General features: G+C 36.4%; 1 protein-coding gene across 3 annotated transcripts in view; it reads left to right on the top strand.

Annotated features, from left to right (window-relative positions):
* The first annotated feature begins 7,731 nt into the window (after positions 1–7,731).
* The window catches only part of LOC108274564 (transient receptor potential cation channel subfamily M member 1), an 18,066-nt gene continuing 12,950 nt past the window's right edge, over positions 7,732–12,847 (top strand). Inside the window, exons 1-6 of one of the 3 annotated variants that reach the window (XM_053685618.1) lie at positions 7,732–7,865; positions 8,006–8,219; positions 8,294–8,418; positions 8,516–8,687; positions 9,644–9,812; positions 9,899–10,022. In XM_053685618.1, the coding sequence (XP_053541593.1) occupies positions 7,863–7,865; positions 8,006–8,219; positions 8,294–8,418; positions 8,516–8,687; positions 9,644–9,812; positions 9,899–10,022 (807 nt within the window). In that variant the 5' untranslated portion in view covers positions 7,732–7,862. Of the gene's footprint in view, positions 7,866–8,005; positions 8,220–8,293; positions 8,419–8,515; positions 8,688–9,637; positions 9,813–9,898; positions 10,023–11,360; positions 11,450–12,847 lie in introns of those variants that run through there. The other 2 variants (XM_053685620.1, XM_053685619.1) reach the window with 2 other exon arrangements.

Raw genomic sequence — 12,847 nt, 5'->3', positions numbered from 1 at the left:
TCTTCATTGGCCCCCCCTATCATGTGGTGTTACTCAGGGCTCCATATTGGGTCCTTCTATTTTTCAGAAATATGATATTTCCTTTCACTGCTATGGTGATGATACCCAATTATATTTGCCAGTTAGGTCAAATGGCATCAGTCCTTTTGGGTCCCTTTTTAAATGTCTTGAGGACATTAAATGTTGGATGGCTAACAATTGTCTGCAGTTAAATGAAAGCAAAACTGAAGTCATTATTTGGGGCTCCCCTACTCTTCCTTCTGCTCTTGAGGCCCATTTAGGTCCTCTCTCTCTTAACAAATAAGTCACAAATCTTGAGTTTTTTGACTCAAACTTCTGCAAAGTTTGCAAAGTTAAAACAGTTTGCAAAGTTAAAACAGTTTCTCTCTAGAAAAGACCTATAAACCGTGATTCATGCTCTTGTTAAATCATGGTTGGACTCCTGTAATTGTTTGTATGTTGGACTTTCTCACTCTTACACACTGCCTTATCTCGTCTGCAACTTGTGCAAAATGCAGCAGCTAGATTTTTAACAGAAAAGAGGGATCATATTTCCTGGCTTCCTGTCAAGTTTAGAATTGATTTTAAAATTCAAATTTATGTATACAAAGCTCTTTCTGGTTCTGCTCCACAGTACATCACTGACCTTCTTCACCTTTACTCTCAAACTAGAGTATTGAGATCACGTAATCAGCTTCTTTTATCTGCCCCTTGTTGCTATACTAAGACAAAATGATTGAGTCTTTTCTGTGGTTGGTCCCAAACTTTGGAAGAGTCTCCCTTCTCACGTGAGGTCCGCTCCATCTTTAGCTATTTTTAAATCTTCTCTTAAAATTTATTCATTCAATTTATTTTTATTCTTTGTGTTATAATGTTATTTAATGAGATGAATTTGAATGTTTGTACAGCACTTTGGATCAACTGCTGTTGTCTTTAAATGTGCTTTATAAATAAATTTGACTTGACTTTACTTGAATAAAAGTGTGAAGGTAGCTGTTTTGTGCTAGTGTGAGAGCAGCAATTAGACAGAGCTAGATAGAGTTAGAGCATGTGATCTACCACCACACTATTACAAGAGCAAAAGCAACAGGAGGAACTGGAACTGGTTTGTGTGAAAGTTGCCCTTTGGTGCTTGTTTTCCCATTGAAACCTTTAACTTGACCTTCTTAACCCTATCGGAAACCTTCAAACCATTCTCAATACCAGTACAAAGAGGCTGTCTGATCCATCCCCATCTCTAATCTTCTATAATGGCTGAGTATGAGCACGCGCAGCTGGGCCAGATTAAGTCCTTTGCTTTCTAATGTCTGAGCCATTAAAAATACCACCTTCCAAACTGCTATATATGGTGTTATACCATACTGATAATGTAACTTGTAGTGTTGTAAAACTATGATTATTACACATTTTATTTTCCTTAGGTTAATTGTTTGAGGAATAGTCATAGACTTTAAAAAAACATTTAAAGAATGCAGACATTTATATATGCACACATGCAATAGATTAAATTTAATCTCCAAGTGAATTTAATTCTCATCCCTGTAGATTTTACAGTATCAATATTAAGAAAGTACTACATCATGTCTTAACTGTAAGAACATTTATAATATGTCAACCAAAAAAATAGAGACTTGATGAAATGCATCTTGTGACTCCAAGGTTAAACAGTGGCATGTCGTGCCCATGTGATGCTGGTTAAGGGGATAGACACAATGGGTCTTTTTAGAGACAGATAGAGAGCCACATTTTAGTGAGTTAAAGCAAATTAAGTCAAACTTGCCTTGTGCACCACACACTCAATGGCAGCTGTGTGACTTCATGCATACAGGATGAATAAGAAATAAAGCTGCAATCACAGAAATTCCCGCTCCAGACAACTCCTGCTTCTGAGCGTCCAATACATATTAAAATATAATAAACATATATATATATATATATATATATATATATATATGTGTGTGTGTGTGTGTGTGTGTGTGTGTGTGTGTGTGTGTGTGTGTGTGTGTGTGTGTGTATAAAATAATCAGATATTTATATATGTTTATTATATTTTAATATGTAGTGAATGTAGTGAACCATTCACTATTGAGTTTTCATATGAATACAAGCTTTTCAGGTGTTGGTTGATTTTAAGGTTAAATACATAGATATGTAGTTAATTGCTTTTATTTTTACACTTTCCTCATCTTAGATTCCTCTCACCTATTAGTACCAATCTATTCTGCTTGAATTAAACTTCAGTATTTGAATTCATATACTCTCAAAGACTTATGCAGAGGAATTTTAGGATTAAGATTAAAATAATGCAACATTAAGATATGTGATTAAGAACCCCAAACCAACTAGGTTCTAGAAATAATATTATTTCTTATTGAGTTACAAAGCTGAATGTGAGGGAATGCTTAAAATTACATCCGAATACCTTTCTTTATTTTTGTAACTTTTCAAAAAACCTTTAAAGGCATTCATAATAAGTTTTCAGAAATCTTAGAGCCATTCCTAATCATGTATAAATGATCTTTTGTTTTGAGCAACAGCTTCTACTTATGGCTTATGAAATAACTGAATACTGTTGATTGTTGCCAGGTTTGTTATAAGCAAAATCCGATCCCCCACTAGAATTTGTTCCTTCCTTTCCAGGGGTTTTGTGCATTTTCTCAGAAAAGTAACAAGGCCATGAGTTTTGATAGGATTTGGGTTTTAATTGATGCTGATAATGAGGGTAAGTAAGCTTAAGTAAGTGCGTCACTTATGGCTGAACAGCAGCACAAGCTAGCGTCCTTTGTTTTTCTTCAAACATAATTAACAGATTTTTACCACAGCACTAACACCGTGCTGTCCACATGGTGTGTTTGCTAGTGGCCCCTGACTGTCATCAGACACTGTAGTAAAAACTCCTCTCTGTGGTACATAAAAGAAAAATCACAAAGAATGGCAGTATTTTTAATGTCTGGACAAAAACAACCCCACATAAGCAAAATACTAAAGTAAACCAATTTAATAGAAATCCTTTCATGCAAACCACTGAAAGCCTAAACAATTCTGCGTTAGTCAGCGCACAATACTTAAATGCAGAATGCTAATGAAGGGAATGTGTAGGACACGTAGGATACATGTGAAGTAATTCATAATTATTTAATGTAGCAAACATAAAGTGTATGAGGAAATACACATTATCTTGTCACTCCAGAAAACAAACATTTTCCATATTTTGCTCAGATTTTCAAAGGAAATACAAAATAAAACAGTCTATCACAGCACTCTTCTTTACAGAAGCCACACTGGAGGGTTTGCACGCATGAACTGCCCATTGAAGGTCCTGCTACTGCATCTTAATTGGTTCAATTCAGGACATTGTCTAGGCCACTCCAAAACTTTAATTATGCTTTTTTTTTGAGCCATTCAGAGGTGGACTTACTCCTATACTTTGGATCATTCTTGCATAATCCAGTTGTGCTTGAGTTTCAAATTACAGACTGAAGACCAGATATTCTCCTTTAGGATTTTCAGGTAGAGAACAGAATTCATGTTTCCCTCATTTATTGCAAGTTGCCCAAGCCCTGAAGCAGCAAAGCATCCCCACATCATCACACTTCCAGTGTGTCAGGTATGACGTTGTTCTTTTTGTGGAAATCTGTGTTTGGTTTACGTAGGTGTAACGGGACCCGTCTTCCAAACAGTTCCACTTTCGACTCATCAATCAACAGAACATTCTCCCAAAAGGTTTGAGGATCATCAAGGTGTGTTTTGGTAAAATTCAGAGCCTTAATCTTCTTCTGGGATAGCAGTGATTTTCACCTCGCCTCACTTCCATGGATGCCATTTTTGCTCAGTGTCTTTCTGATAGTGGAGTCATGGACAGTGACCTTTATTGATGTAAGAGAGGCATGTAGGTCCTTCGCTGTTGTCCTTGGCTCTTTTGTGACATCGTGGATGAGTAGTTGCGGTGCTCTTGGAGGAAATTTGGAATGTACGCCACTTCTGGAAAGGTTCACTACTGTGCAGAGCTTTTCCATTTGGAGATAATGGCTCTCACTTTAGTCCTTTGGAGTCCCAGAGCCTTTTAAATAGTTTTTTTTTTATTTTTATAATAGCTTTGTAACCCTTCCCAGACTGATGTATTTCAATCACCTTCTTCTTCATTATTTCTGGAATTTCTTTCAACTTTGGCATAATGTGCTACTGGGTAAGACCTTTTAACCAAATTCATGCTGTTGAAAAAGTTCTATTTAAGTGTTGATTTGGTTGAACAGGGTTTGCAGTAATCAGGCCTGGTTATGTCTAGTCCAGCCGAACCCCATTATGAATGCAGTTTCATAGATTTGTGGAATTAGTAACTATAGGAGCAAATACATTTTCACAAAGGTCCAGTTGGTATTTGGATAACTTTTTTGCTTCTGTAAATAAAATTATCATTTAAAAAACTGTACTTTGTGTTTAGGTTGCCTTGGTTTCATCTTAACTTTTGTTTTAATTTCTGAAATAATTTAGTATGAGATATACACAAAAACAGAAGAAATCAGATGAGGGAAAATACTTTTTCACAGCACTGTATCAATGTATATTTTTCCCTCAATGTTCATTGCTTTGTAGTATATAAATTCAGCATGAAGAAAGTCACTAGGACAGCTTAAATGCACGACATTCTACAAGTCTCTGGAGCTTTACCAGAAGGATAAACAACATTTTCCCAAAAGATATTCCATTAGTGTTTTAATAAAGGTTGTAAACAGCACTGTTTAACATGTCACTCCAATATCTCCCATAGGTGTTCAATTGGGTTGACTGTGAAGGTCGTAGCATGTGATTTATTTTCATATTCATTCATACTCATTTATTGTCAGATCATTTTCATACTAAAAATAGTATAGTGTGTGTATATACTGCATGCTGTTATTCAGAGATGATTTACCTAAAAAAAAAGTCAGAAATATGTCTAGTCAAGACTGCGCTCTGTCAGTTTTACTCCACCATAACATTGTTCATAGAGAAATGTGCTTAACTGCAATTAGCAACAGATGACCTTATCTCCAGCTGGAGTCCAGTCATTTCTTAACAAGAAGATTTTTCTTGTATGAGGATGTCTGGCCCAATTTTCTCAATTATGCAAATGGGTGTTGAAGTGAAAGTAGTTGAGGATGGTGACAAGTCAGAAGGCTCTTCTCACGATAGGATCCATAGCTATTTCTCTTGATTTTTCCCTTCCCCACTTTGTTTTGGTACAACAACAACTCTCTTGTAGCAGTTACCCCATCACAGACTCTGGCTTTGAGCTGCTTGGCTAAGATGAAAATCCAGAAAAAGGAGTCACAGGAATTGGAAGATTAAGGCAGGGAGGAGGGGTTGAGGCTATCAAAGCAGATTTTCTGCTCTCCTTGTTCTAGCAAGGGATGAAAATACCCTGTAGGCACAAGGAGAGGGGTCATGGGACTCCCAAAAGGATTACCTTGAACTGGAATCATGAGACTTTCTGTGAACAAAGAGCCTGCTCACATGCTCATCATATGAACAGCCCCTCATAAAGTGGTGAAGTTTCATGTCCAGTAGGATTCAGTGGGCGCTGACACACTGAGAGAGAGCTGCCCTGACCAGAGGAACAGGAAAAAGGACACTGATGCTGAAAGCTGAGAACTTCGCTTTCTTCCTCTCTCTCACTTTAACATGATAGGCTGCACAGGTAGGATTTGTTGCTGAAACTGAGGAAATGGTTCCGTAGTAATGTTTTGAGTGAATGCTTACTGTGGTAATTTATGGTGGGATTATGGACTAATTTACATGGTGGTTTACATGTAACACATTATATTGAATGTGCTTGTGTACTTTTTGCAGACGTATATGGTAATGTAAGAAAGCATGCCAAACTGCTATATTGGTATTTACAAATACAGCTTCAAGTTATGAAAAGAACTTGTGGATTAATTGTATTTATCATAATTGAATTGCATTTCATAACTTATTTATAACTTTAGTGTCAGCCACCAAGCTGAAATTATACACTTTATGTGCTAATGTCAAATAACTTTTACATAATCAAATGAATAATATATATTTTGGTAAATTACTTTCATGTAAGGTAGAGAATGGTGAAGTGCTAGTAAATCATTCTCAGTAGAAAAATTTCTGAAGAGTAATACATGATATTTTAAACCTAAAAAAAAAAACACTAAAAAGATTAGTCCAGACTTATTTTTTGTCTATGGATGATGACTTTGAACAAAAGAACAGCAGGGGGTAAGTCATGGTTACTTGGGTTTATAACTAGCTCTTTCTCACTTGCTTTTCCAGTTCTCTCCAGTTAAACATCCTGGAGAGATTTGCTTCAAAGGCTTTCATATTAATTAGGACTGAACTGACAAGAAAGGCCTGGGCAAAAAGAAGGTTATTTTGATTGAGTTACTGTAGCATGGTCCAAAAATTTTAAAAAGCTACTTAGGGTGTTTTTTTTGTTTTTTTTAGAAATTGAAAAGAGAGCAATGACAGTGTGCAGAGCAGATCCAAGGTCTAATTTGCTATGCACTAATAATTTCAGGTCAAACCAAATATGGCCTGGATGTGGTTGCAGCTCCCGCTGCCTTTCTTTCCCACATTCTTAATTTTATTTCTATATCTCGCTCAACACCAATATGGCTTGCTGACTTTTTCTTTGTATATAGATATAAAGTATGACTTTTCTTATACATATCATATCTGAAAACAATTTTCAGTAATTGAATAAATAAATACATATACCACAGTTAAAGCATCAGGCAATGACTGCAGCTTTTTAATCTCTTACCATTTTTAGCATATGCATTTATGCACTTATGTATCATAATATACATAATATACCAGCATGTACTGTACTACTTACGCTTCATTCAACATTAGTAGAATAAGAGGATTTAATGCATATAATCATACAAAACAAAAAGTAAATGTAAATTACTGTAACAATGTGACATCATTTTAAAATAAATATATAAATTTGATACAAAAAAATATTACATACATTTTTCAAACTTTCACTTTTCTTTTGCAGGGGTGGAAATCTTGGATTGAGAGGACATTTCAAAAAAGAGAATGCATTCATATCATTCCATCTAAGGATACAACTCGGTAAACTTTTTTGCCTAAATGAAGCACTAGTCTAAAAATTACTAAAAATCATTAGAAATTTCATCAACTTTGGAAATGATAAACAATATCGCAGATGCGAAAGGTAGAAGTGTAGTTCAAATTCTCCTAATTAAAGAAGAAAATTAATGAGTCATGCTGCACACAAATTTGACTGATATTCAGCTTGTTAGAACATTTTGACTGATTTTATGGGAGTAAGAGTGGCTTCTGAAAATATGATCATACTGGTAAACTTATATAGGGAAACTGGCTGCTTTGCAGCTGTGCATGATGGGCTAAAAGGGGCTATAGACTGCTCCACTCACCACCCATGGCCAGGAAGGTGGAGAGCTGTCAAAGCAAACAGCCATTTTGCACATGGAAACATTTATTAAAGAGTGCTGCTTAAACCCAGATGGCTGAAATAGAGAACCAGATTTTTTTCTGTGCCATACAAACAGGTTAAAACAAGTTATAACAATCAACAGTTAAAGCAGGGGAGATTGGGAAGCTGTATGTAAAGTTTTTTTTAACTTTATATACACACAATGAAAAACTCTTCACTGATAATTATGTTTCCCCTAAGGTGTGCCTGTGGTCATTTGGTCACCCAGCATGGGGCCATCCAAACTGAAAAAAGGGAGGACCTGCTAGTGCAGGTGAACCCCCCTCAGGAGAAGTGGACTGTACTTAAACACACACAGGTTTCCTCTACTGATGCTTATGGCACCATTGAGTTTCAAGGAGGAGGATTTGTCAACAAGGCCATGGTACAGATATTTCTTTATACTTCTTAATGTACGTTTACTTGTAATATCAGGCTGATGACCATAGACTAACTCTATTCCTGAATTTAAACAGTGACCATTGATGAAAATCCTCCATTAAAATATCAAAATCTGTCTTTCAGTACATCAGACTATCTTATGACACCAAACCAGACAACTTGTTGCACCTAATGGTGAAAGATTGGCATCTAGAGCTGCCCACACTCCTCATTTCTGTTCATGGAGGCCTCCAGAATTTCGACCTGCAGCCCAGACTAAAGCAGGTCTTTGGCAAAGGCCTAATTAAAGCTGCAGTGACCACTGGAGCATGGATCCTCACTGCAGGAATTAACACAGGTGGGCCAGATTTACCAGTCACATGCTTTACTCTACATATGACACTTTACATAATTTGTTATATTAACATTCAGGTGTGATCCGCCATGTTGGAGATGCGTTGAAAGACCATTGCTCTAAATCCAGAGGGAAGGTCTGTGCCATTGGGATTGCACCATGGGGAATCCTGGAGAGCAAGGAGGATCTCATTGGAAGAGATGTGAGACTGTGCACCATGTATAGATTAGTATTCTCACTCATTTACTGGTTGCTGAGTTCTATTTACTTCTTCATTAATGTGTTACTGTTGTTTTCAGGTGACCAGACCTTACCAGACAATGTCCAACCCACTGAGCAAGCTGGCTGTTCTCAACAGCAGCCACTCTCATTTCATCCTATGTGATAATGGCACATTTGGGAAGTATGGGGCAGAGGTTAAACTGCGTAGACAGCTGGAGAAGCACATCTCTCTGCAGAAGATTAACACCCGTAAGCATGTCCGGTCCTGTAATGCTGTGCCATTTGCTTCTAATGCACCACTGAGCTTCTCAACTGAAATGTCTGTTATGGATACAATTTTATAGCTTATAAATTGTGTCAGCATTGATAGAGGTTGCCGGCAGATATTATATCTCAAATCATGCTGTATGGACTGAAAGGCTCTTGTCTGTGACCTGTGGGTTTCCCTTTGTCATCCTATGCCTGGGGTTTGGAATAAGGCAGGGACAGCAAAGGGATGCTCAGCTGTCACCACTTACATCACATGCTAACCAGTTCAAGAGACAGTAAAGCACTATTCTACACTGACTAATTAGATCTCTGTTTCTTTCATCTGATAGAAAGTAAGCTCTGGGAAGTCCCAAGTGTGCTTCATCTGTGACATGGGCTTCTTTTCAAGCTATTACTTTAAGCTTGAAAGGGTTTTAACATTTGCAGTTAATAAATACTGTACTCTTGTCTTTTCTCATCAACCTCACTATCTTAATCTTACATTTACATTTACATTTATTCATTTAGCAGAGACTTTTATCCAAAGCGACTTACAAATGAGAAAATACAAGCAAAGCGATATATCAAGCAGAGAACAATACAAGTAGTGCTACCATACAAGATTTGTTAACTGAGTTCCAGAAGAAGCAAAGTGTGCAGAGTAGAGGTGTAAGTGCCAGAGTAATTTTTATTTATTTATTTATTTATTTATTTATTTATTTTATGGGTTGGTTAGGTGTTCACGGAAGAGGTGGGTCGTTAGCTGTTTTTTGAAGATGGTGAGAGATTCTGCGGTCCTGATTGAGGTTGGAAGTTCATTCCACCACTGCGGAACAGTTAGTTTGAATGTTCTTGAAAGGGACCTTGAGCCGCACTGAGTAGGTACTACTAAGCGTCGGTCGTTAAAGTTACTCGTAATCTTAAAGTTACTTTTTGTTGTTGTTGCTGAGGTTTAGGTCAGGGAGTGCCACTAGTATGCCTGATCGTAGAAGGAGGCCCAAACATGATCACTGTGGTGCTGGAGAGCTTGCGCGAGGAACCGCCTGTGCCTGTAGTGGTGTGTGATGGCAGTGGCCGAGCCTCAGACATCCTCTCCTTTGCCCACAAACACACAGAGAATGAAGGGTAAGAGTAGTGTTTAATCAATGTAGTAAGGGTTGATAGTTGTAAATAATTAGTCAGTAGACTAAAACATGCATTTGTATTTCCAGGACAATAAGTGATGATGCCCGAGACCAGCTGCTGGTCAGCATTCAGAAGACCTTTAACTACAGCAAGAATCAGTCACAGCAAATCTTCCTCATGATAATGGAGTGCATGAAGAGAAGGGAGCTGGTGAGTACATGTATGATACAACTAAAGCAGGAAAAAGTCCAAAATTTTCTAGTATAAATAAATAGTATTTTAAAGAATAAGTAAGTACATTAAAAAGATATTATACAATATGTATTTTTTTTACAACAATGTTCCTTAAAAAATATTTAAATTCCTTATTGATGTACGATGATGTTCCTCTAACTAAAAGGACACATGACATCATTTAAGGTAACCATAAGGTCAAGTATTTGTACCTTTTTCTAATTAAAGTTGAGAATGTAGTGTAAGTATAGATATTCTATACATAACTTTAAAATGCTAATAGTTGATTTGCAAGTGCAGACCACACCTTCAACTAAATGACAAAGAGTGAGTGTAGAACTATAAAAAGTAGGAAGACTTTGGGTTGGAGTCCTTGGAAACCTCATCACTAGAGGAGAGATGGGAATTTATAGGAAGTTAACTAGCAAGATAGTAGAGCTTCAGGCTGAGTCTTACTCCTAAACATTAGTTATTTCTTAACTCCATATATATTGTATGTAGACATAATGTAGTTATCTTACTATAGTATATGCCTGGTATAATTGCTTTGTAATCAAACAGTTGCATTTTGTTGTGATTCATGAACTGTTCCACTAAATGTTTTATTATCTTAAAAATCGTTATTATGATATTTGTTTGTATTTCATGCAGCTTTTCATAAATAAACACTGCCATGATTTTCACTGTCCTGCATTTTCATTTGTGCACTTTCCATGCAATCATTTGTGCTTGTAAAAAGAAAAAAGTCATCTCCATGTGAACATTTGCAAATAAAGTCTACTTCCCTAAGTCTTTTCCCAAACTGTGTGTGCTGCATTATATTAATTCTTACATTTTTCATGTGTAATTATAGCTCATATATAGCTGTTACAGTGCCCTCCACTAATATTGGCACCCTTGGTAAATGTGAGCAAAGAAGGCTGTGAAAAATCGTCTTTATTGTTTACCTTCTGACATTTTGTTCATTAAATTCACAAAAAATACTCTGTTCTCATAGATATCAAACAACTGTACATAATATAGCACAGGTTTATAAAAAAAATTGTTCTAGAATCAATATTATTTTGTATATTTTGCACATTTATTGCATTATTTATTTATTTTTGTCCTTTATATTGTAGTGTAAAAAGTATTGAAGATGGAAATGTAGCTTATAGCCTGTGTGTGACAGTTAAGTAAAGTGTAGTTTATTGTATTCTTTGCTGTTGTTTATCAGCATCTACAGTAACTGCTATAATAAAACAGCCTGAATCAGTGTTACTTTAACTATGCAAAAGACAACTAGGTAACTATTTCTTTTTAAATTCCTGGTAGACTAGTAAAGAAAAAATACTTGTACTCCTCTGTGGTGTGGACAGTCAATGGCAACAGCATTTACACTCCTGCAGCAGATTTGGCAGATGGTAAGTGATGTAATAAGTAGTTTCTAATATCCATCAGGACAGAAAATAACAATTATGAGTGCAGCACCCCCTGTTTTCCCCATGTTCATTCCTTCTGTTCCTCAACAAAACATGAAAGAAAGGCTCCATCTACATCCTCCACTTGAATACTTTATTTTCATACATGCTAAATTCCACTGGGTTATATAAATTAAGTGCTTAAAACCCACAATATACAGTATGTTCAATTATGCCTGTTGATGCGATGCATGTTTAGGCCTTTTGACTGGGATCAAGTATTAGAAGCAGGTAATAGGAATTTTAATATGTTTTAAAATAATTTAAAAGAATTAAGTAAACAAAAGAACACCATGGTATTGTTTGTCGGTAATCCTGAATACATAAGGTAGAGTAGACCCTGAGGTTTGCCACCAGTATAATACCATAAGCACTAAGGTCTGATTGCAGTGAACAGACTTTGCCTTTAAAACTGATATCCACGTTGGGTCAAATGGCCATTTTAAAATAATAAAATATATGATAAACTCCATAAAAAACATAGTCAATTCAATTTTCCAACATGAAACACACTTTACAGATATATAGTTAAATACATACAGCCCTTCACTAATATTGGCACCCTTGGTAAATATGAGCAAAGAAGGCTGTGAAAAATTGTTTTCATTGTTTGTTCAAAAAATTCACAAAAATACTCTGCTCTCATGGATATCAAACAATTGCAAACAAAACACAGGTTTATCAAAAAATATATTTGTTAAATATAGGTGTGCAACAATTATTGGCACCCTATTAGTCAATACTTTGTGCTACCTCCCTTTGTCAAGATAACAGCTCTGAGTCTTCTCCTATAATGCCTGATGAGGTTGGAGAATACATGGCAAGGGATCTGAGACCATTCCTCCATACAGATTTTCTCCAGATCCTTCAAATTTGGACGTCCACTCTGGTGGACTCTCCTCTTCAGTTCACTCCACAGGTTTTCTATGGTTTCAAGTCAGGGGACTGGGATGGCCATGGCAGGACCTTGATTTTGTGGTCAGTAAACCATTTTTGTTTTGATTTTGATGTATGTTTTGGATCATTGTCCTGCTGGAAGATCCAACCACGGCCCATTTTAAGCTTTCTGGCAGAGGCAGTCAGGTTTTCATTTAATATCTGTTGATATTTGATAGAGTCCATGATGCCATGTATCCTAACAAAATGTCCATGTCCTCTGGCAGAAAAACAGCCCCAAAACATTAATGAGTAATCACCATATTTAACCATGGGCACCTATCTTTGTGCACCAAAACCACCTCTGGTGTTTATTGCCAATAAGCTCTATTTTGGTTTCATCTGACCATAGAACCCGATCCCATTTGAAGTTCCAGTAGTGTCTGGCAAACTGAAGACATCTGA

The sequence above is a fragment of the Ictalurus punctatus genome, chromosome 14 (genome assembly GCF_001660625.3).
Source record: "Ictalurus punctatus breed USDA103 chromosome 14, Coco_2.0, whole genome shotgun sequence".
NCBI lineage: Eukaryota > Metazoa > Chordata > Actinopteri > Siluriformes > Ictaluridae > Ictalurus > Ictalurus punctatus.
This window is presented reverse-complemented; position numbering and strand designations above follow the sequence as displayed.